Source organism: Podarcis vaucheri (genome assembly GCF_965113315.1).
Source record: "Podarcis vaucheri genome assembly, chromosome: 15".
NCBI classification, from domain to species: Eukaryota; Metazoa; Chordata; class Lepidosauria; order Squamata; family Lacertidae; genus Podarcis; species Podarcis vaucheri.
The window spans coordinates 10,831,756-10,857,426 of NC_138753.1; the positions used below are offsets into that span (position 1 = coordinate 10,831,756).

The 25,671-nt window shown below is 45.1% G+C and overlaps 1 protein-coding gene across 6 annotated transcripts in view; it reads right to left on the reverse strand.

Moving 5' to 3' along the window:
* Positions 1 to 25,671, reverse strand: part of AUTS2 (activator of transcription and developmental regulator AUTS2) — a 679,139-nt gene that overhangs the window by 46,803 nt on the left and 606,665 nt on the right. For all 6 annotated transcript variants that reach the window (XM_082201187.1, XM_082201185.1, XM_082201186.1 and 3 more), the window contains one exon: positions 15,515 to 15,563. In XM_082201187.1, the coding sequence (XP_082057313.1) occupies positions 15,515 to 15,563 (49 nt within the window). The remainder of the gene's footprint in view (positions 1 to 15,514; positions 15,564 to 25,671) is intronic.

Below are 25,671 nucleotides of genomic sequence, written 5' to 3' on the forward strand. Positions count from 1 at the left end.
TAGCTGAATGTCATGTGACAGAATGCAAAATAAAAATCTCCCCAAACCCCGTCAACTGCTTTAAATGGTAAGGGCAGAAAGACCCTCGACAATATGTACAGTGGTACCTCAGGCTAAGTACTTAATTCATTCTGGAGGTCCGTTCTTAATCTGAAACTGTTCTTAACCTGAAGCACCACTTTAGCTAATGGGGCCTCCCGCTGCTGCTGCGCCGCTGGAGCACAATTTCTGTTCTCATCCTGAAGCAAAGTTCTTAACCCGAGGTACTATTTCTGGGTTAGCAGAGTCTGTAACCAGAAGCGTATATAACCTGAAGTGCATGTAACCCGAGGTACCACTGTACATATGCATAGGATTGCAGTTGGATAACTAAAAAAGAAAAAAAGGCTAATGACTAACAACATTTTTTTACTGGCAAGTAACAAATCAACACATTTCCAGCTGGTTAAATGTTTCCCGCAAAATCAACATTTCAAAAAGTAAAAACTGATAACCTTCAAAGAAGTGAATCCTGAAATTCTGCCAGGATTTCATGGCAGTTGTGCCGCTTTAAGTGCAGTGATATGTGTGTGCTTATGAACATAACAACCTCTGTGCTGAATGATACCAAAGGTGCAATGTTAGAAACTCAGATATATATCAGCTAATTACCAAATGGCACCTTAAACTTATGTTACAGTCACCACAGCAGAACGTCCATTTTCCCCCACCCCTAATGAGATTTGTTGCAGTTATTAATTTCATTATTATACTGCTTTATATTTTAATGAAAAAGATCTCCAAGCAGTTTGCAACACATTAAAACAGGCATCCCCAAACTTGGCCTTCCAGCTGTTTTGGGACTACAACTCCCATCATCCCTGACCACTGGTCCTGTTACCTAGGGATGATGGGAGTTGTAGTCCCAAAACAGCTGGAGGGCCAAGTTTGGGGATTCCTGCATTAAAACATCAAATAAAATAATCCAAAATGAAACAAATTCAGCCTTCAAGGAAAATAATTCAGATCCTTCTCTAAGTGATTGCTTTCCCCATATTTATTTACCTACTTAATTTATATAGCTGCCCCATGTTGTTGTTTAGGTTTAGATTTACATTAAAAAAGGAAAAGGTAAAGGACCCCTGGATGGTTAAGTCCAGTCAAAGGCGACTATGGGGTGCAGCGCTCATCTTGCTTTCAGGCCGAGGGAGCCAGCGTTCATCCACAGACAGCTTTCTGGATCATGTGGCCAGCATGACTAAACCACTTCTGGTGCAACAGAACACTGTGATGGAAACTAGAGCACATGGAAATACCGTTTACCTTCCCGCTGGAGTGGTACCTATTTATCTACTTGCACTGGTGTGCTTTCGCACTGCTAGGTTGGCAGAAGCTGGGACAGAGCAACGGGAGCTCATCCCGTCGCAGGGATTCAAACCGCCGACCTTCCAATCGGCAAACCCAAGAGGCTCAGTGGTTTAGACCACAGCGCCACCCGCATCCTTCATCACAAGATCACAGGGCAGTTGACAGTTGCTTTTGAACAGTAGCCAGCCAGGAATTTCACTAATAGGAAGGCAAATTAGAAGTCCATGAGGGCATGGCAACCTTTAGCCTGCTTTGCTCCATCCTGTCTCATAGGCTCTTCACTGGGACCTGGACAGGAAATCCTTGTGGGTTCATGAAGGGGAGGAGTCTTACTAGGCCCAAGTGCAAGATATCCTCTGCTCTCCAAGATAATTCTCATCCTGTCAGTGCTACAGCTCTGAATTAGCCACTTGGGGAATTGCCATCTGGATGCACCCTGATAAATCAATCATGTTTCGAGCTGGGCTTTCAGAATGTTTATACTCTGTACAGACAGACACAAAATCTGGTGTTGATAAGTCTTTCCTGAGAAAGTTAAATAAAAGCTTAATCTCTTAAATAAACACTGCCGTCAGGACAGATAAAAAATTATGCATTAGTAAATATTACCAATATTTTTTGAGCTGGCAGTAGATTAGACCGACTTGGCTAAAATCAACAGGCTGAAATTCTTAAGAAATCCGAACAGATATCACAACATCCATTTCTTACAAAATCTTCATGGTAGTATAGATACATAAACACACACACGTGTGACTAAATGTTGTACTACTACCAAGGTAGAGAAGACCCAAATATCTTAGTATTTTGTCAGCAATTCACAGATAAAGAGTTTTATTACTTCTCTATCAAGGTCACAATTCTGTACAGCAGGGATGAGCAGCCTTCTTAGTGATGTCCAACTATAACTACCAACTATAACTATAACTACCATCATCCCCGAACAGTGGCTAACACAGCAAGAATGGCCTATCAGGTATCCATCTACATCAGCCCTGATTGCATCAGTGTTTATTAAGGCCCAGGTAGCATCTCAAATCCCACATCAGCTCAAGATGATTTACAATTGTGCAGGAAGTCTACTCGCACAGAGCTTCATGCCTGCCAAACTGTAAGGTACATCACTTGTTGATACTTCCCAGTATGATCCCTCCACCAGTGGTGGATGCTGCCCATTGGAGTGGTGGGGCAGAAAACAGAAAGTCTACCCAATAGTGGAGCCAGAGCAGACGTCAGGCAGAGCTGGCTAATTCTAGTTTTGTCCCCATCCTTCTCCCTGCTGACACTGAAGCTGAGAGGACAGCTGAACATGCTCAATTACCTCCTGGGTGGGTTTGCAAGTAAGATGGGAGACAGGTGAGGGCTGGTTGAGGGCAGGCTGAGGTTGGTAGAGAAGGACCCCCAATGGACTAGCCTCCACTGCCCACCCTCCAGGAAGTAGCTCTTTTTAACACTGCTGAGAAATCAAAGTCAAAACAAAATGATCTGTAATACAAGGAGCCCCTACAAGCGCAGAATTCAGCACTGAGCACTAGGGATGGGAGGAGAAGTTCCACTTGGTTAGCATTTTAATGAGAATCGACCGAATTCTCATTTCTTGTACCAATATGCAAAATGAAACACATCTCTCCTTTGAAATGTGCACTGGTATGAATTGTGTGCACAGCCAAACATTATTGACAAAAATGAATATATTGGTGGGGTCGGGGAGAAGGCACAACAATGGATATATTGGCAGAAAAACCAAAACATAAAGAATTCATTGTATTAGGGGAAACTGATTGCAAGAAAGTGTATCATTAGTCAAAATTTCATACTAAAACATGTGGTCATTCAGGAAAAAAATCACACTAAAATCCTGTTGAATTTTCATGAGGATTTTTTTTTAAAAAAATCACAAATTGTTGCAGGGAACTGAACTTAACCTTAGAAAATTGAGAAACAGAGAGCTTAAAATGACAGCTTTTCCCCTCCCTACTAAGCACAGAATTTAGCATTTGAATCATTTGTTTTGAAGAAATGAAGTTTTTGACCCTCATAGCACAAATTTCAGGAACCAGAGAAGGGGGGGGGCAGCAAAGCAGAATTTTCAGTGGTCAGAACTTCTAGCACAAAAATATTCATCTTCTCCCAGGCCTTGGCTAATTAAACAACCTACAAGCTTTTAAACATTTGTTATTGTGTTATGTATTTTTGTGTTTTTATATTGTAAACTGCCCTGTGGTCCTCGGACGAAGGGCAGTATAGAAATTTAATAAATAAAAAACCAAACTATCATCAACACAAAATTCCCATGATTTTCCAAGTTAAGAAGTTGCAACCTTTTCTCTCACACACAATTAACATAGAAATGAGCCCTAAACTTCCACTAGATTCCCAGAAGTGGCTTTAACACAGTGTTCAAAACTTGGACAGGAATGCTAGGTGCCACATGGTGCTTGGAACCTGGGTTCAGGGCATCAAAACAGAATATCCAGTCACATTTGTGCCCCACGGATCTCCCAGCTCGCACAACAGCCAAAGGGGCATGTCCTGATGTATATTTTGCTTTAGGAGGCTTAGTTTGCTCAGAATTGAGTACACGCTTCCAGAGTTAGCACTAAATGATTTGTTTCTGGTAGCACCATAGCTGCTAGAGGACTGTGAAAAAAATGTGTCCTGGGCTTTTAAGACTCATCTACCTATATACTATCTGAAACCCAAGGTCCATTGGTTGCCAGATGTGATTTTTTTAAAGCCCTCCTACCCCACTACATTGCCTTCTCCAGCCTTTTCCAACTTGGTGGTCTTCAGATGTCGTTTGATTTCCATTATCCCAGACCACTGGCAATGGTGCCAGGAGCTGATGAAAGCTGTAGACACCAGTTTTGAGAAGGCTACCCTAACCTGATTGACAGTGAATGTATGAATACAGAAAGCTGCTTTATACAGAGTCAAACCATTGGTCCTTCTAGCTTAGTAATATCTGCACTGGCAGAGGCTCTCCGGAATTTTAGGCTTGGGTCTCTCCCAGCCATAGCTGAGGATGCTGGGGATTGAATCTGGGATCACCTGCATCCTAGGTAGATGTTCTACCACTGGGCCATGGCCCTTCCCCCATGACTCTCCAAGTCCTGGGACAGAGGTCTTTCATATCACCTGCTCTCTTTAACTGGCAACATTGCTGCTGCTACTTCCATGCAAAGTCATTTGCCCTGCCACCGAAGGGCCAGTCATCTGTGTGACACAATTAAAGCCTCTCTGACCTTCGTTCATTCGCAACCCTCAAGGCACAGAAGCAAATCAAAGGAAAAGCTTCTCAAGTTACATTGAGGAAATAATCGCACTCCACCTGAGCACTGCTAACCACCGGTTATCCTTGCAAGTCCTAACTAGCAATTTGTTTGGCTAAGGTTTTCTGGCTTTCCAGCTGACCTCTTTTTCCGACTGTGCCGTTGCCAAGGCATTTTGGACTTCAGCTACCATTCCAAGAGAATTTGGCGTTTGTGAAGCTGAGCCTCAGAGCTCTCGAGTTTCTCTGGCTTCCAGGCCGCACAGTTCTCAAAAGCGCAACAATCCAGGATGGTCTCTTTGATGGCAAAAAGAAGATGTCAACAAGCAAGAAGGTGGGGGTGGGGGGTGGGGAGTTTGCAACAAAAACCTGTTTGAGTCCATCTGGCAATTCCTGAGTGTGTTTGGCCAAGTGGCTGGCTTCCAAAGTTGAGGAATTCAACATGGGAAGAGGGCACAGTTTAAAACACAAAGAGAGAGAATGAGAGAGCTCACAATGGATGCCCAGTCGTGAAACTAGATGAAATAAAACCTTTGTGAAATGGATAGAGAGGGCAGAAATTTGCTAGGTTGAGAGATCCACCGCAGTCTTTTCAGGAGAAGGTCGTGAATAAGGATTGTGGGTGCAGGGAGAGGTTCAATTAAGTTTGTAGTTAAAGGACGTTTACCCTATTCACACATTCCAGGGTTGGAATACAGCTACCCGTCAAAATCCATACTTCGCCAAACAAGTAACGTGATGTTGTTGTTGTTGTTGTTTACTCATTTAGTCATGTCCAACTTTTTGTGACCCCCATGGACCAGAGCACACCAGGCACTCCTGTCTTCCACTGCCTCCCACAGTTTGCTCAAACTCATGTTAGTAGCTTCAAGTAACATGTACAAAATTGCAAATACTAAAGGATGCATATATGAACATTCTATGTATCTATTTATAAAAACATATTTATAGACCATTGAAAGCTCATATCAATTAACCACTGTGGCATTTTAAATCTGAAACAGAAGGTGACTGTTGAATCTCTGTTGGCAGAGCATTTCACAATATTGGGTTAATGCCACTAAAGGCTCAGTTTTTTTTATATATCAAATGAACCTTACTAGCTTGGAAAGTGATCAACAATCCTCCTGCAGATTATCTTGGTGATCCCTGGCATATCCTGACCCAAAATTGTTCAGGGTTTTGTAAATCAATACAACAAGCTACTGAAGTATGAAAGGAATGTCAGAAACCAGGGCAGAAGTACTAGCATTATAACCAGGAAATCTAACACACTGAACCCCATGTGCGAATGCAGCCATAGTTAGAAGTAACATGGAAGCCAAGGCTTCCATCCCATAATGCCTGCCGTTTGCCATTAAGGCCACTCTGTTCCATCAGACTCTCTTCCTATTTGCCAGTACTTTGAAACCAGTGTTAGAAATTCAGATACTGTATATATCAGCTAATCGCAACATGGCACCTTAAACCTGGGTTATGGTCGCTGCAGTGGAATGTCTAGGCACCCTTTTCTAACAATGAAATTTATTGCTATTCATTTCTATTATTACTTTATACTTTACAGAAAAAAATCTCAAAGCTGTTTACAACAAATTAAAACATTTAATAAAACAATCCAGAATCAAACAAATTCAAAGGAATTAAAAGGAAAATATTTCACATCCTTGACATTTGGCTTTCCCATATTTATCTACTGAATTTATAGAGTTGGCCAAAAGCAGAAGAACTCTTAGAAGCCCGTTTGGTATAATGGATGGAGTGTCAGAATAGGACCTGGGAGATCAGGGTTCAAATCCCCCCTCAGTCATGAAGTTCACTGGGTGACCCTGGAGTCAGTCACAGCCTCTTAACCTCCCTGACAGGGTCATTGTAGGGGTCAGCTGAGGCGGGGGTGTACCATACACTTCTTGGAGAAAAAGGTGGAATAGAAAAGCAATAAATAAGCTCTTCTGCTTGCCTGCTTAAGAAAGCTGGAGGAGTCAGCAAAATGAAGTTGTCAGTCGTCAACCTGGCATCCAGAGATCTCTACGTGGTCCCAACTGGATTCATGCAAAATGCACCTGGCGCCTGGCTAATTTCTAACACTGTTTGAAACCATAGCCAAAAGAGCTAGACTGTTCCCACAAGTTTGGACTGAGCCCAAGTAAGAGCTGGATCAAACCAAAAGTCTGTCTAGCCCAGCATCAAATAGCGGTGAGACAGAGGTTTCTAGCAGGCCCACAGTAGAACATGATGGCAACAATCCTCTTCTTCTATAGTCACCCCCTCCAGCAAGAAGTATTCAAACACATCCAAACCCTACAAGATCCCCCCACTTCAGCACAATGCTCTCTGTCTTTCAGCTGGAATATGCATCTTGCTAACAGATGGCTGATGTACCAGGGCAGAAGGATTCATAAAGTTTACATGAACCTCCTGTAAACATAAGCCGAACATTTAGAAAGCCCTAGCACAACCAAAACACGCTCTCAATCAAAGGGAAACTGCACTCCAGCGCACAGACCGAAAACTTCACCCAGTTGAGAGCAGAGCTGTCAGTTTAAGAGACTGCTCTCCAGTTATTTATTTAAAATGCATGAGCTTTGCACTTTAACTGTCTGAAACATCGAAGGGTGTTTATTTCAGCTTCGGAGACACTGCACTTGAACTCAATTACGCCAAAGAAAAGTGACACCACATGATTTGGATCAAAACCTTGAAGGATGCCCCAAGTGTCAAATTTCCATGCAAAGTCTCTGGTTCAGACTAGAGGAACAAGCTACATTTTAAATATTGAATTGCAGGCCCCTGATGACAGACTTCCCAGTTGGCACCATAGCCGCTAAATGTACTGAGGATAATGTTGTCTACGTATTACTATTACAATATACTATATATAATATTATTACAAGGTGACCCTTAATCCAGAAGAATAACAGCTTCAGCAAATCATATTAACAACAATATAACTAGGCAAGCTGTATAAAAGGCTGCAGACAATGTACAGAGATTATACACTGCAGGTGGGGATAAAAGGAAGAACTTCCCTTAAAAACAAAATCAGTGAACACACCGATCTCAGGCACTTGGTAGAAGACCTCTCTAGCTTCTCACATGCATCTGGTTGGCCACTGTGGAAAAAAGGTTGGGTTTGTTTTTAACTTAGGAAGGAGGGACAACTTTGTAAGCAAAACCCCACACCTGATGAAATTCTAAAGACATTCTGAAGTTTAGGCTGAACAAGGGTAAGAAAACTCGCAGGTATTGGAAGGTATGTTTCAGCACAGCACAGAGACCCTTCTGCAATGTTGGAGAGATACTGCCAGTGAGTAGAGCTGGGCAACATCTGGTTTTCAACATCATGATGTACTACCAGCTAAACATCACAATACATCAAAGTATCACGATGTCTGAAATAAGGATAGAACTATATAGAGGCAAACACAGTGAGCAACCACCAGGAATGGCTAACCCATGGCTCCCCAGATGTTGTTGGACAACTCTGATCAGCCCTAGTCAGCTTGGCCACTGGCCAGGGATGATGGGAGGTGATTTATGTTGACAATTTATATACCACTTAATTACGATGGTATTTAAGTGGCATACAAGAAACTCGGTACGATGCAAACAAAAACCAGCTATAATTGTAAGATCAGACTTCAGTTAAAATGTCTGCTGGGATAATGATTTTGAAAAGGCATTCAGTAGGTGCTAGCAGTTCACCTGGAAGGAGTTTCATAAAACTGGACGTACAATACTGAATGCAGCACAGCTCCTGGTGGAAATGAGCCATGGAGGACCACTAACAGTGACTCCCTCAAAGACGAAGCAGGGATATAAGCTTGTTCCCAAAGTATCCTGCAGCTAAGTTGCTAAGGGCCCTATAAATTAATATGAGAACCTTGAAGCTGGCTGGAAAGCATAGGGATAGCCAATTTAAGCTTTTGAGCACTGTACGTATGTGATAGACTAGGTATGTTTCAGTCCAACAACACCTGAAGGTTAGCCACCACTCCTGGCGTAGGCAGTTCTGAGTTAGACGGACCATTGCATTTCTTATGTTACTATGAACTAAAGCAGAAAGAGATGCATACTTAAGCCATCAGTCAAGAAAAGACAAAGAACAAAGACTTGTACTCTCATTAAACACCCATAGCAAATGTGATCTCTCCTGTGGCTGTTTTACTTACCTCTGGACATAAAAGCTAACTCAAAGAGGCCTTGAATTTCAAACACAAACTGCAAGCTTCTCCATGCAATATGTAGACAGGGGATAGGAGAAGAGAGAGAAAGAGAGCTGAAAACTGCAAGACAAATATCTACCCCATTCCAAGCCCCTACACCTACCTGGAAGCAATTACCCATGGAAGGCAAGAAGAAGCACATCTCTCCTCTCCCTGGGTTTGCTTCCTGACAGCTGGAATTCTAATCCTTTACAACAAAACTGCTCCCTTATGCTTTGGAAAAAAGGGGGGAGCCACTCTCTCTCCTCTTAATCTCGCTTGGTAGTAAAAATGGAGTCAGCCTGGCTTTGAAGCACCTGGATTTTCATGGATTCTTTCCTGGTCATTCATGTACCCAACAGGAATTAGCTAATGGCACAAAGATGGAAATTCTGGCAGCCGAGAAGAAAAGTCACCATTTCGATGGAAATCAGGAGCAAAATCGTAATCTGCCATTGGCAAAGAAAGAAAGAAAGAAAGAAAGAAAGAAAGAAAGAAAGAAGCTTACTTGTGTACAGCTTCCCAAGCAAAAGGCAAAGAAAGAACTCGTGTTGACTTTAGGCTGACACAAAGGAATCCTTAATCCTTTCATGGGAACTAAATCACCCCAGCACAAACCCCAAAAGGCCCGGGAGAAGCAAGTCTCCCCTGTCAATGTGAGGTTCATTCACAAACAAAGAGATGGCATGAATCAAACTAAGTAAGTAAACAAAATAAGAAGCTGAGGTGGGGTGGGGGAGAGAATAAGGAGAAAGGGGGAAGAAAGGAGAAAGGGGAAAACGTGCCCCCCCTTTATCCATCACTGCCTGTTCTTCGTCTGAAGGAGAGCAGCGCCTTCTCCCTGGTCACTGTCTCTTCCTCCGAAATGTGGCTTCCATTTCTGTTTGACTCCTTTCTCAAGATCAGGCATCCTTGCATTCCACACACTCAAAAGAAGGCATTAGCAAAATAGAGATGCACTCAGCATGTTTACTGGGGGGGGCATAGAGTGGGGAGATTTGACCTGTTTGAACAAATACAGCCTTCCCACCCACCCCACTTGCCATCCGCAATTTTGACCTCTTCTCAATGTAAGAAGAAGCTCATCTGTGTATGCCAAGACAAATAAATCTATTTAGCTCCCCCCCTCTATCTCCCCCATCCCTCTAAAAAGGGGTAGGGAGGGGGAAATCCCTTAGTTCAGAACTTCAAAGGGATGCTAATACATGAAACAGGACCAGTGCTCCATTATGCAATTAAAAATAGATATAATTCAATATACATCAAAGTCATTTCAGAAGGAGCAGCGTAATTGCCAAGAGGATCACAGACCTAATGAGTGGGCTTGAGCATTAAGCCTTGCATCTATTCCTAAGGCTAGAGAGAGACACTGGCCAGGGAGGGGGAGGCGGGAGTGCACACAGAATAATCCATCGCAAAACACAAGCTACACATTAAAAATAAGCCAGTAAGCAGTATGAATCATGTACGAGAACAAAAAATAAAATAAAATAAATCCATCACAACGTAGTCACTCTTTAAAAATATGCCAGTAAGAAATATGGATCACATATAATAGCGCCAGAAGACCAGTATCTAAATAGTAGAAAGTGACGGTGTTAAAATAAAAAAAGCTTTCCCCCTTGCATACTCCTAACAATGAACTGATCTGTTTGCTAACCCACATTTGTTTTAGCCAGGAAGCAAGACCCGTCCATTCCACTGGAGTTTTACAGAGGTATGCATAGTGTTGCGATTGGATACTTGAGAGGGATAATGACTTAAATCAAGAAATAATTAGATTTCCGTGTCAATGAAGCATTCATCTTGCCACCCCCACCCCTTGAAAGGTAAACTCAAAGGAACTTAAGAAAACAAGAGAAGGAACAACTGTATGTAAAATATGTATATGAAAGAAGATCCAACTCAACTTGACCCCGCTAAAACATAAGGAGAATATTAAGACCCAAAGGCCTGTGTAAATAAAAGTGTTGTTGCCTGGTGTCTAAAAACAGGTAGCAATGGCGCCAGGTGTGTCTTGCCAGGGAGAGAAATCCAAAAACAGGGAGCCCCCATGGAGAAGGTGCCACACACCCCCATACCTCTCATGGAGAGAGAATATTTAGAAAGCCAAGCATCCATCCATGGTTCTCAAGCTATTCTGGAAACCAAAAGCCCTTTTCATTTCTGTTCTGACCAAGCTTCCCCAACCCAGTCATCATGACCATCAGCAGTGCCAACCTACTCTTGTAGGTTCCACGCACCTAGCACAATCCTGCATTCCTACACCATTCTTGGAGGCAGGGGATATTTCAAGTCCAAACTGGAGATGCCAGAGCTTGAACCATCCATGCACAGGGGGTATCATTCTTATTTGTTATTATGGTATGTATCTGGGGGGGTTTATATCGTAAACCGCCCTCTGTGATCTTTGGATGAAGTGCAATATAGAAATTTAATAAATAATACTGATGGGGCCAGGCTGATGCTCTACCACGGAGCTTTACCCCTTTCCCCAATCAGGAGCATCTGCGAGAACATTAGGGCTAATAAGCTGAGCTAAATTTTGCAGACCCCTCTCCCATCTCCAAGTACCTATGACTGAATACAGGGTTTGGCCTTTTGACTGGGGGGGGGGGGGCGTGTGAAAGTGGGAGGGAGAGAAAGGAACCGTAGTGTTGAAAAGGCTGACATATGATCCATGAGAGAAGAGCAACTGCAATTAAGACCATGTGCTCTGTTGCACAGAAATACTTACATATCACCTCAGAAGCAAGTGGTGTGTGTGTTGAAAAAGCCCAAATAGCTCATGGTCACAAATTACAGAATGATTGATATATATATATATATATGCAGGTTTTGGTGTCTTCGGGTGTCTTCCCGTGTAAGAGTCGGGGTGTCTGTGCGACGTTTCGACGAGGTCTCACTCGTCATCTTCAGGCTGGTGCTTTCGGCTTCTTGTTACTGGAACAGAGCAGAGTCTGGTGTTTGAGTTCCTATAAATACTGTTGAGGGGTGTGGTGTATAGCCTCCAACGTTCTGGGTAGAGAGGAAGTTCCTAGATTAGTGTGCCTTTTCTTCTTTTGTTCCTTAATTACTTGAGGGATATCTTGGGTGATTTCATGAGTGATATTCTGAATATCACTGGGTGGGTCATTAATTACTTGAGGGATATCTTGGGTGATTTCATGAGTGATATTCTGAATATCACTGGGTGGGTCATTAAGTGTAGATTAGTTGCTAAAGCTCTCGTGTCTTGACCTCTTGAGCTTGTGAAGAGTTTTTCTGAGAAGATGGCTGTGCTGCATTTAGTTGTGCTCTGGCTTGGCTTCGTGTATAGGGGCGAGCTATGGTTTTGTGCCTTGTGCCAGCCAGATCTGTGTAGGGATTGCAGGGGGGTGCAGCATCCGGAGGTGCCACTATAGTTTGGTTGCTGGATGGAGTCTGTAATATGTCTGTGGAGAGGGTCTGGGTTTGGGTCTGGTGTGGTTGATTGGTGACGGCGTTCTGTGTGCCTCTGGTTCTGGTGTCGGTTTTTGTGGGGAGGGCTAATTTCCAGATGTCTGGCAGGCGGGACGTGTCGTCACGCTTGTTCATGTTGTGAGGGTGTTTCTCTATCTCGATGGCTTCCATGATTATTCTCAAGTAATCATACCTCAAGTAATTAATGACCCACCCAGTGATATTCAGAATATCACTCATGAAATCACCCAAGATATCCCTCAAGTAATTAAGGAACAAAAGAAGAAAAGGCACACTAATCTAGGAACTTCCTCTCTACCCAGAACGTTGGAGGCTATACACCACACCCCTCAACAGTATTTATAGGAACTCAAACACCAGACTCTGCTCTGTTCCAGTAACAAGAAGCCGAAAGCACCAGCCTGAAGATGACGAGTGAGACCTCGTCGAAACGTCGCACAGACACCCCGACTCTTACACGGGAAGACACCCGAAGACACCAAAACCTGCATTCCTATACCCGTGAAAATCTACGAAAGCATATATATATATATATATATATATATATATATATATATATATGAACGTATCTGCAGTAAGACTCTACACCTGCCTCCACACGAATGCCAGGATGTTTTTAATTGCAATCCCCATCACCCCCAAATATGAAGATAAGAAATATCTGTGGTTGTGTTATGGTTTTCAAGGTCTGTGATAGCTGAAGGGTTATAATTACATTTTTCAACACTCTCACACACACCAATAACCCAAAGTACATTTTTGTACCATTTTGCAAAGAAACGACATGTTGCTTAAAATTTATGGACAAAGTCCTTCAACACAAAGGCAATGAAAGCCCAGGGTTTTCTTCAAGCAGATCTTGCAACTGCGCAAATTCCCCATCAGACACCCTAATAGTAATAATGATGATGATGATGATGATGTCGAATGAGCACAACACATGCATTGCTCCTTGTTTACATCCTGTATCGGTGGCAGTTTCTCTGTAGGAGTGACTAGTTCTTATCTACCATACAACGATCATTCATTTATGCTTCTGCCCTAGTTCAGTAACTAACAGGTTCAAAACCAAGAGCAGTTTAGGGGTATCTGAGAGGATGATATGATGAAGCATGACCTGCCCAAAGTTAAAGGTGAAGAAGAGGAACTTCTCGCCAAAAAGAAGAAGATGTTTCCACTTGGCTTCGGCAGTTTTAAGTATATAAACTAAGCTTATTCTGCCCTTAAATAAATTGCGCATTCGCTGTTCCTGGCATTGCCTGTATAAGCATCTCAAGGTATGAATCCGCTTTCTACTGAGACAGGTCAGTGGTTCACCTAGAGTAGAATATGGGCATCGTGTCTACTTCAACTGCCCACAGCTCTCCTGTGTTTTGTTTTATGTGGCCCTTTGCATCACCTGATCCTTTTAAACTGGAGCTACCAGGGATCAAGCAAAGCATTCCACCATTAAGATGCAGCCCCACCTCTACAAAGGCTGCCAGGCTTTTCCAGGATACAATACTCTGCGAAAGAATGCCCTCTCTATGCTACTTCGTTTGCTCAACAAAATCCACGAGAGATGAGAAAACCAGAGGTTAAAAGGAGTCTCACCACATGAATTAACCAACTTACCAGCCTCCAGACTATCATAATCAGAAATCAGAACACTGCATGCAATATTCTGACCCCACAAAGCACCTCTGCAATGCTTGCTATGATCTCCATTATAAACACAAACATTTGGTAGGAATTAATGAAACAATGCATTTGCTAAACCTGTGTTTCTGCCTGCCTCTTATTGATTGATCCCACCAGACAAAGCTGCAGGTAACAACTGCTGCCACACACATTCCAGGTATCATGTAACAGTAACTGCCTGCCCTACAAACTGGCTATTCATAATTCTGTAGCCATCACACAAGCCAATCAAGAGGCAAAGCATATTTAAACATTCCCCGAATCGACACGTTATTGAAATGAGCTCAAAACTGAAGCCTTTTTAATGCTGTTTTTGAATATATTATGAATTCATGCCTGGCCTAAGCACACCATACATTAAAAGCACTATGATACCCACTTTAACAGTCACAGCTGGGAACTGTAGTTTCTTAAGGGTGCTGAGTTTCTAGGAGACCCCCTATTTCTCTCACAGAACTACAATTCCCAGAGTGGTTTAACAATCCCTCTTCCCAGGGAACTCTGGGAATCGCAGCTCTATGAGGGGGATAAAAAGGTAAAGGGACCCCTGACCATTAGGTCCAGTCGTGGCCGACTCTGGGGTTGCGGCGCTCATCTCGCTTTATTGGCCGAGGGAGCCGGCGTACAGCTTCTGGGTCATGTGGCCAGCATGACTAAGCCGCTTCTGGTGAACCAGAGCAGCGCATTGAAACGCCCTTTACCTTCCCGCTGGAGCGGTACCTATTTATCTACTTGTACTTTGACGTGCTTTCGAACTGCTAGGTTGGCAGGAGCAGGGACCAAGCAATGGGAGCTCACCCCATCACGGGGATTCGAATCGCCAACCTTCTGATCAGCAAGTCCTAGGCTCTGTGGTTTAACCCACAGCGCCACCCGCGTTCCTAAGAGGGGGATAAAGGTAAAGGTAAAGGTAAAGGTACCCCTGCCCGAACGGGCCAGTCTTGACAGACTCTGGGGTTTGTGCGCCCATCTCACATCTATTGGCCGGGGGCCAGCGCTGTCCGCAGACACTTCCGGGTCACGTGGCCAGCGTGACAACGCTGCTCTGGCGAGCCAGAGCCGCACACGGAACGCCGTTTACCTTCCCGCTGGTAAGCGGTACCTATTTATCTACTTGCACCCGGGGGTGCTTTCGAACTGCTAGGTGGGCAGGCGCTGGGACCGAGCAGCGGGAGCGCACCCCGCCGCGGGGATTCGAACCGCCGACCTTTCGATCGGCAAGCCCTAGGCGCTGAGGGGGATAGGGGCCTCCTAATAATGTTACAGCTTCCATGATGCCTTTTTTGCAGGGGGGGGGCATGACTGTTATAGTGGCACCATCGTGTTTAAAATATATGTGTGGTGCTGGTGTATGGTGTAGATTTCTAACGCTTTTTTTAAAAATACTTTTTCGGCAGAATAGCTCAAAAATATCAAACAGCTGGGAGAGTCTCAGGAAATACTGGAGATTCTGAGCACAAAACCTTTGGTTTAATTTGTGACTGCACATACAAAGATGTGATGCAGCAGGCAGGCAGGCCTGGAATCAGATCTGGGAAGATTATACTCTTACCTTTGTTCGCAACAGTGTTGAACAACTTTTCAGAACAGGAGTCGGAGACCTAAAAAACAATGGAAAAGAAATACACATTAGATCATTAAGTCAAGTATATACCAACATGAAGGTAGTGTAGAGGGGGGATATTTATTGTTTTACACTCCAAGGGCACAAAAAAGAGATTTTAAGTCACAGACAGAAACATAGCTGTCAACGTTTCCCTTTTTTTTTAATGGAAATTCCCTTATTCCGAATAGGATTCTTCGCAAGAAAAGGGAAAAATTAACAGCTATGGACAGAAATAAATTTTGGTGGAGGAGAGTGAAATATGGATCTCAAATCCTAAATGTCCAGAAGATGGTGCTATTTGGCCATGTCTTAATTCCTACAGTAGATCTGGCTGTGTTTTCTGGGGTTTAGGGAGAGAACGCTGAATATTTCTGCAGGTCTGTTTTTAATTGTTGCATATTCAAATCAGCAGCAACATGCACGCACACACAAACATATATATTGTGTGTGTGTATTTTCTCAATACAATACGAACTCTAAGCAATTACAAACCACATTGCAATCTGAGAGAGATATGGCAATAATCATTTGTATCCCGTTCCCTCCAAGCAGACCTGAGAAGGCATACAGGAAGCTATCCATCTGAAGGCACACCCTCTGAAGTAGGTTAAACAGAGGCATGTTTAGCCTGCTCACAACTGAGCGCAGATTTAAATTTCCACGCCGATGATAATCTGATCTCACAAACAACCACAACGGGTTCTCCATACAAACTCCTTGACTTCCTTTAAGACATCTTAGGCCAACGATAGGAAAGCAATGGCTTTCCCATCTCTGCCTTAGTACCTGTTCATTAACCAAACTTGGAACATTTCAGAACGTCTGCACATCACATCGCTGTGCACACCCATCACTGCTGTGGGATGTTTTATCAGACCAAGCCGCAGATCGTTGCCACTGTCTCGATGATGCATTAATCTTGGACAAAATAAGCAGGATGAAAAACCACTTTTCTCACTTGAATTGATAACTACTGTTATAACAATAAAAATACTATTGCGTGTGTTTCTTAGTCATGATGCCAAATTTGAAATAAAATACGAATGGTTTTAATCAGCCATTCCGGAGCTTTGTTTACAAGAGCGCTCATTTGCTGTTCGACATTATACAAGCAGACTGGAAGCCACCTGAACACTAATCTTACCTCTTAAATCTCTCTAAAGACTTCCTGAAAAGCAACGCCGCCCCCCCAATAAAAAGAGAAAAGCAGTCTCCATTGAGCAAATCTATACGCAAACGCACACGTTTTAGGATATTTTGCCAAACGACAGGCATCCAGCTAATTTGTTAGCACAGTCTTCCCCAACCTGGTGCTCAGTAAATGTTTTGACTATAATTCCCAGCAGCTTCAGCCACGACCGGCATCGCTGACCATTAGCCATGTTGCTTGGGACTGGCAAGAGTTGGAATCCAGACAGCACACTGACTAGCCCTTTCATAGTGCAATCCTATGCATGTTTTCTGAAAGTGAGTCCCGCTCTCTTCAGCAGAATAAGCGTACACACCAAATGGCAGGCTCCCACAGTTGTAGCCACAGGAATATAGTCTTTCTTTCTAACCAGTCTTGTAATTCACAATTGCCTTCTCATTTGAACCCTCTTATTTCACCCATGGAACATGTTTACTAATGCAAAATATGACAGGGAGTAGTATATTGTGGGGCTCAGATTTAACGGCTTCTGCGGCCGCCAGATTATGATCCAAAGCCTAAGAGATTCACAAGCATAGCTGCAGTCAAGATCCACCATCTATATGCTCATAGGATAGGAAATTGCTTTCATGAGTGGGAAAAGATGCCATTCCAGCCATTAAGATTTCCTGCTAGCAATTAGTGTGAGAGAAAGAGAAAGCTTTGTGCATGTGAAAAACAAATTAAGAACTCGACAAAAGCCAGCTATTTGTGCTCTATGCATCTGCAAACAATGGATAAATGGTAAGTTAAATTGAACGTTAATATGTAGCGTATGAAGAAATTAAAGCCACACTCATACATTTGTGAACATCAGGAATACTAGCTATTTGTTTCTACAGCTGACCCTACACATGTTAATTTATAGGTAAGTTCTAACAGGGATTACACTGAAATAAATTTACACAGAATAGCATCCTTTATCATTGAAAAGCCTACCGAAAAGACCAAAAATGTTTTTATTTACTAGTCAATCTTCATTTGGTGTGTTGTTGTTTTTAAGGCTTTAGTCCCAGTATTCTGAAGTGATTTCAGCAGATTAAAACTCCTTGTGTTTAGGACACAGCAATACAAAATACATTCCAACCCCCATTACAAATGTTGGGTGTATTACCTGCAGACAGATTCATCCTACGGAACAGCCAAGCAAATCAACCAGAGAGAAGTTTGCCTTCAAGAGGAGAGGAGTCACCCAGTTTCACCCAGTTTGAGAGGTTCCTCATTGCTTTCCTAACCTTGCCATTCAACCGGATCTGTGGTGCAAAAGAATAGCTTTCCACACTGGCTTCACCCGCTGCCATGCGTTCGAATCCAGATCTTCCCCAGAGATCCAAAACAATGCTTTAAGAGCATGTTGTGTGCTCATTCCTCCCCTATTTAATTTGCAACTTTCAATAGTTTAAAGGAAGGTTTATTATCGTAAACACTATGTTACAGTATTTTGATACTTTGAATGCACAAGGTAATTTGCCTTTAACACATCCACCCTACTTCGGGGAGGGGGGGAAAGCTCCCTCATGTTTGCGATGACAGCAAATAATTAAGAAAAACATCATTTATCTATGGAAGACTCCTGCAGTCTCTGACAGAAACCCTTTCACTATACCACTGCTGAGGTTGCTTGGGATGTTTGCAAATCACAACACAACACAAAATAGATATTCCGTCAACATTGCGCTCAGAGTCTTATCGACTTTTAGTAGCATGCTCCCCAACACCATTTAAGAAATAAATTATTGAGGTGAAAGAACACCTGAGAGGAAAGAGGACACATGCCTTGAACTTTTGTTTGGACTATTTAGGGGGTGGGGGACAGGAGGCATTTGGGGCCTTCCTTACAAATGATCCGATTCATTTCCTCCTTTAGTCAAATTGCAGAGTGCAAACCTCTGTCCTTTTATACTGAATGATTTCCTATTTTCTTCAGCAAAGAGAAGCTGGAAAAGCCAAGATAAGAAGGTGTCAAATGGGTCCCACTTTCAAATGAACTGAAGTTTTTTATATACAAAAATAAATAAATAGGGAGAGGCATGGGGGATGATGGGCAGGAAATCAATTTATTAGCAGCAGGAGGAGGAAATTTACTCTCTCCAGGAGAGGAACAGGCAATGGGATCTGCAAAGTTCCATTTATCAAAGGCCATTTTTTCCAGATGGGAAATTATGATTCTGACACGGGTAGGATTTCATGACCAATAAACGGGGCCTCTTTTGCAAGGTGGCAGGAGGGGGACCCTTTAATTTCATTTCTTCTCAAGGCCTTCTTTCAAAAGGCGATGGAAAACGTGGACCCCGCTTGTTTGCCATTGGGGAGCCAAGTGTGTTCAGATGCGCTAACACCAAGTTCAAATACATTTTGACAAGCAAGTCTCTCGACAGATAGAGATAAGGAACGTAAGACTCTGCCTCATCCTAAGTCAGACTATTGGCTCCATCTGGCTCAGTGCTGCTTACACAGACTGGCAGCAGCTCTCCAGGATTTCAGACTCTCTCCCAGTCCTACCTGGAGATGCTGGTGATTGAACCGGGACCTCCTTCATGTGGGGCAGATGTTCTACCCCCAAGCTATGGCCCTTGCTCCCCCAGCAGTGCCTTCAATCCAATCCCGCTTTTGACAAAAGCCTCATCAGCTCTTCTGGCTACAGACATTGTGTGGACAAAGATGAGTTTGGGGAGGGAGCCACCATCTCCCTCCCTCCCTCTTTCATTTTCTCCTTGCCTTTAAGGTTAAACCTTTTAGCTCCCAAGCACCCCCCTCCTTCATTCCCCTTGGACTCCAAACGTTAAAAGTCAGCAAACCTCCAGGCTAAGGAAAATCAGTTCCTCCTCTCTTCCATCAAGGAATTTATTGCCATACAGGGGGATGTATTACTCAAAAAATATTTCCTGTCCAGACAGAAAAGGGGTTGGCGCTTTGCTTTCTTGGCATGAGCCAAGGCCAGGCACTTGCAAAAACATCAGCTCTGACATGAAAGGCTTTTTGAAAGCGGGATCCAGCCACCGCAAGCCACCTCCCGCCTAAAGGGGGGGGGGGAGAGAGAGAATCCTCCAAGCCATAATTAGGGGCCGAGAGACTGCTTTGCATCAAGGAAAGCCTGCCCTCGCAGAACAGAGACTCTGCACGCTGCAACCTATTAGCTGAGTGCGCAGAGATCCTCTTTCCCTGCTCTCGGCCCATGAGCACAAGACGGGGACGGGGACGGGGAGGGGGGGAGGTTTAACACCCAGCTGCTTTTCCATTCATCCTCCCAACCCAGGGATCTATTTTTTCACAAACCTAACCATCATCCCAGAGAGCAAGAAAGCAGCCTCTCCGTTCCTCAGACACCCCATTCTTCCGACACCACACAGATGGAGGCAAAGCAGAGACAATGGAAGTTCTGGTTGTTTTTAGAGACCCGAAAGAAGGCATACAACATGTTCTGTGGACATATATCTGGTCCAAGAGACCCACAGCAGGTCAGGAGATATATGTATATATATCTCACTGCAAGACCACTGCAAGGACGCCAACATATTGAGGGTGATGGTACTTTACCATACCATAATCCAGTCTCTGGAGAGAGAAAATGACCCATCCACACAGCCCAAGTGAATGTCAAAAAAGAAGGCCATTGTGGTGTATGGAAGAGAACATTTTGACCTTGGTTCAAATCACTGTTCAGTCACAAAGCTTACTGGGAGACCTTGGGTCAGCCAGTACCTCTCTTTCAACCTCACCTACCTCACAGGGGTATCGTGAGGACTGGGAAGGGAGCAACAGGAAATGCGTGTTTTGTGTGTCCCCCTGGATTTCTTGGAGGTAAAGCAAGATAAAAGGCGTAAGTAGCAGCAGCAGCAGCAACCACAACAACCCCTTTTTCGCTGTGCCAGGGGGATTGTCCAGGCATGGTCTGAAAAACAGACAATAAGGCAACTTGGCTGAAATCAAAGCAGGTCTGAGGAACAGCAAGAAAGAAAAGCCATGAACTAAATTTTGAAAAGAGGTGCCCACACCCGGCAGGAAAGCCTGCAGTGAGATCACCCCATAACAAAGTAGTGTGCTTAACGGGCTATGTGGAGATGCAAGAGAAATACTATTTTGGGTGGGAGTGCAACAGCGCTTTATTTATTTATTGCTATGTACCTTCCATAGGCAAGCACCAGTGAAAAGGAAAGAAGGGGGACCACTTTGGAGTTAATTCCTTATGCACAACGCCAGCCTAGCCTCAGTCAGGATGTAACAGCAGCAATATGGTATCATAATGAGGATCTGCATGCCATATACACTGAGGGTGGGGACAGTTCACCCAAAGGAAAACACCACCAAGCCCATCACGGAGAGAGAGAGAGATTTGCGGATGTCAAACTCATTCCGTCTCCGAAACCTTCCCAATCCAGGTTCCACGCTCAAGCACAACAGGACAGAGCAAGAAATTAAGCGTCTCCCTTCAATTATTTTAAAAGCCAGTAAGCCAGGACATGGAAACTGTTCGCTCATCTATTCAACAAGAGCCCTCCAGATACCGGAACACTGTTCCCAAACAGACTTCCAAGAGCAAACGGGTTGTTGTTGTTGTTTTCCCAACGGAAGAGGACACCCTCTTCTGCGCTGATGGATTGGGTTGGCTTTGTTTTCTTTTAGATGAGGAAGGGACAGAGGTGATATGACAGGCTTGGGGCTGTGGGACAAACCTGCCCAGCACTCCCCACCACCACGAATATTTTTCTTGAGGGTGGTGGGCAAAAGGGCACATCCCCCATCCTTTCAACTTGCGCCATTTCAGCGTGGACTGCGAGCTAGCCACAAGGAATTCTGATTCCAAGAAGAAAACAAGGGAGAGAAACACAGGAACAACAGCTTCCGCAAGACCATGGTTTGTGGCAGGTCTGGGGGGCAACTTTCAATGCAGGAAGCCGCTGCCCCCATACACACACACACACACACACACAAATTGTACTAAACCAAGTAAGCCTCCCTCTCACCAGACACAAACGGTGCGTGAAAGAAAGCAAAGGTACAATCCACACAGATACACAGAAACGCACCACACCTAGCGGGTCGTTCAAATTCTGCCCCGAGCGCAATTGCATGAGGCCATTTACCTGATCGCGCAAAGGGTTAACCCCAATTGACAGCCCCCAAGTTCATGGTGTTTTGTTTTGTTTTTTAGAGGGGCGTGGTGGAGATTGATTCTCCGACAAACTCGGATCCGTCTGCTCAGAAGAAACGCTTATTCCCAAAAGAAAAACCAAACTATTCCATCCAAGAGCGAGCCTTTCCTTGTTGTAGGTCTTCCAGAGTGCACGGCCATTCCGGGAGGAAGAGTTGTTGCGACGGAGTGGCTTTACGGGGTGGGGTGGGGGGCGTAATCGCCGGTCCTTCGGTGGTTAGGGAGGAAGAAGAAGCCGCCGAAGGGCTAAAGCGGCTAAGGAAGAGGAGGGGCTGGGGTGGAAATCAGGGGCCGTGCTGGGAGATTCCAGCCGGCAAGAGAAAGGGAAGCATGTGCGCCCAGGGCGCAAAGAACCCCTTTTGGCACCGCGCGCTTTGGAGAGGCTCCGGGCGCCCAAAGACGGCGGCGTCGGCGGCGTCGACTGTTCCCGTGTGGTTGCCTCTCCTCCTCCAGAAGGGAAGAGAAAAGGGTGCCGGGGAGCTCGCAGATCCACCGCCTCTTGTTCGCGCACACAAAGCGCCTCTCCAAGCTGCCCCCCTCCCAGCTTCAAGTGAATTCCATGGACAGCGAGGCGCGCCGGCAGCGAAACGATCCCATAATCCAGAAAGTCCAAAAGCGTGGCCCAAAGCGAAGGCTCCCCCCTCCCCGGACGGCCTGGGGCTCCGGAGCAGAAGCCGCCGAGGAAAAAGCAGCGCCTGTCCGCCGGCTGCCGCGCGCTCGCTCCCTCCGACGGCTCCGCAATCTGGCACGGCTGCTTTCCCACCGCCAGCCAGCAGCGCCGCCTCGCCCGCCCGCTCCGCCCCGGCGCAGGCTCCGCCTCCCGCTTCCCCGCCTCCGCCGCTTGGCTGCGCCGCGCGCCTCCCCAGTCCGGCTGCAGCCCGGAGTTTCGTTGGAAACAGCTCCCGGCGGGATGACTGTAAGGCAGCTGGCGCCCGCGTGGCAGAAAATCTCCCCGCGACGAATCCCTGAAAATAATTTAGCAGAACGGCCCCCCAAGCCGGAGAAGTGGGTTGAGGAAGTGAAGTGATACACCCCAAGTGTCTTTGAGTCAAAAAGCACCTAAGGCCACGTACATCAAAGAACTGGAAGGGACCCTGAGGATCATCTAGTCCAACCCCCCCCCCCGCAAAGCAGGAATATGCAGCTGTCACAAACGGGGGTAAAACCTGCATCCATGGCATTATCAGCACCATGCTCTGCCCAACTGAGCACTCCAGGCTGTCACATCTACACTTTACATTTAAAGCACTACAATACCACGTGAACACTCTGGGTTTCCCCGCCACCCAACACACCAATGAATCCTGGGAACTAGAGTTTTCTATGGGTGCCATAGGAGCCAATTCCTAGGGGCTGTGGTCCCTTTGCCCCCCCCATAAAATAGTTGAGGGGCTGCCCCCCCAAGTTGATGGGCATTGCCATTCAAATGGTGTGGGAATGCCCCAACATGTGTTCAATTACACGGCATATGGTTTACCTCCCCATCCTCCATATTTTATTCAAGTTGACCCAAACACCATTCTAGGATGCATCACCAGAAGTACGTATAGTGTCCAGATCAAAGAAAGTAATAGGATTACTCTATTCTGCCTTGGGCAGAACACACCTGGAACACTGTGTCCAATTCTGGGCACCAAAATTTAGGAAGGATGTTGACAAGCTGGAATGTGTACAGAGGAGGGTGACCAAGATGATCAAGGGCCTGGAAACCAAGCCTTGAAGGAGCTGGGCATGTTTAGCCTGGAAAAGAGGGGACTGAGAGGAGATACGATAGCCATCTTCAAATATCTTAAGGGCTGTCACATGGAAGAGGGAGCATGCTTGTTTTCTCCTGCTCTGGTGGGTAGGACTTGAACCAATGGCTTCAAATTACAAGAAAGGAGATTCCAACTAAACATACGGAAAAACTTTTTGACAGTAAAAACTGTTTGACAGTGGAACAGACTCCCACGAGAAGTGTTGGACTCTCCTCCCTGGGAGATTTTAAAGCAGAGGTTGGATGCCCATCTGTCATGGATGCTTTGGCTGTGATTCCTGCATTGCAGGGGGTTGGACTAGATGACCCTTCGGGTACCTTCCAGCTCTAAAATTCTATGATTCAGTGACACCCCTGATGGGTGCTGAGAGCCCTTAAAGGTAAAGGGACCCCTGACCATTAGGCCCAGTTGCGGACGACACTGGGGTTGCAGCGTTCATCTCACTTTACTGGCCGAGGGAGCCGGTGTACAGCTTCCGGGTCATGTGGCCAGCATGACTAAGCCACTTTTGGTGAACCAGAGCAGCACATGAAAATGCTGTTTACCTTCCCGCCGGAGCGGTACCTATTTATCTACTTGCACTTTGATGTGCTTTCGAACTGCTAGGTTGGCAGAAGCAGGGACTGAGCAACAGGAATTCACCCCATCACGGGGATTCAAACCGCCGACCTTCTGCTTGGCAAGCCCTAGGCTCTGTGGTTTAATCCACAGCGCCATCCATGTCCCTTAGGGGAGAGAGCCCTTGTTGTTGTTTTGTTGTTTAGTCATTTAGTCATGTCTGACTCTTCGTGACCCCATGGACCAGAGCACGCCAGGCACTCCTGTCTTCCACTGCCTCCCGCAGTTTGGTCAAACTCATGCTGGTAGCTTCGAGAACACTGTCCAACCATCTTGTCCCCTTCTCCTTGTGCCCTCCATCTTTCCCAACATCAGTGTTTTTTTCCAGGGAGTCTTCTCTTCTCATGAGGTGGCCAAAGTATTGGAGCCTCAGCTTCAGGATCTGTCCTTCCAGTGAGCACTCGGGGCTGATTTCCTTCAGAATGGATAGGCCCCTATTCCCTTCACAGAGCTGCAATTCCCTGAGTTCCCTGGGAAGAGGGTTTTGTCATTAAACCACTCTGACAACTGTCACTCTGTGAGGCGAATGGAATCTCCTAAGAACTCTCAGTACCCCTAGCAAACTACAGTTCCCAAGATTCTTTGAGGGAAGCCATGACATGACTCTTGAGCGGTATGATACTGCTTTAAATGTATAGTGCAGTTATTTATTTAACAAAATTTTTATACTGCTTGAGTGTAGTAAAACCTGGTTTACAATAAAAAATAACCAATAAAAATAGTTTAAAGCAATTAAATATATTTAAAGTTAAATTAAACTGCCGGTAAAATAACCAATAAAAATAGTTTAAAGCAATTAAACATATTTAAAGTTAAATTAAATTGCCGGTAAAAATGAATAAATAACTGCAGCCACATCTACATCTGCGGATAGGCTTGCCTAAGCAAGTATGCTTCAAGCAGGCACTGAAAAGAGTGCAGGGGAAGTGTTTGCCTGGTGTCAATAGGCAGGGAGTTCCAAAGTGTAAGGTAAAGGTTAAGGGACCCCTGACCATTAGGTCCAGTCGTGGCCGACTCTGGGGTTGCGGTGCTCATCTCGCTTTATTGGCCGAGGGAGCCGGTGTACAGCTTCCGGGTCATGTGGCCAGCATAACTAAGTTGCTTCTGGCGAACCAGAGCAGCGCACGGAAACGCCGTTTACCTTCCCGCCGGAGCGGTACCTATTTATCTACTTGCACTCTGATGTGCTTTCGAACTGCTAGCTTGGCAGGAGCAGGGACCGAGCAACGGGAGCTCACCCTGTTGCGGAGATTTGAATTGCCAACCTTCCGATCAGCAAGCCCTAGGCTCAGTGGTTTAACCCACAGCGCCACCCGCGTCCCTCCAAAGTGTAGGTGCTGCCAAAAAGAAATTGATTTCTTACAACTGAAGTAGCTGAGTGGGCACA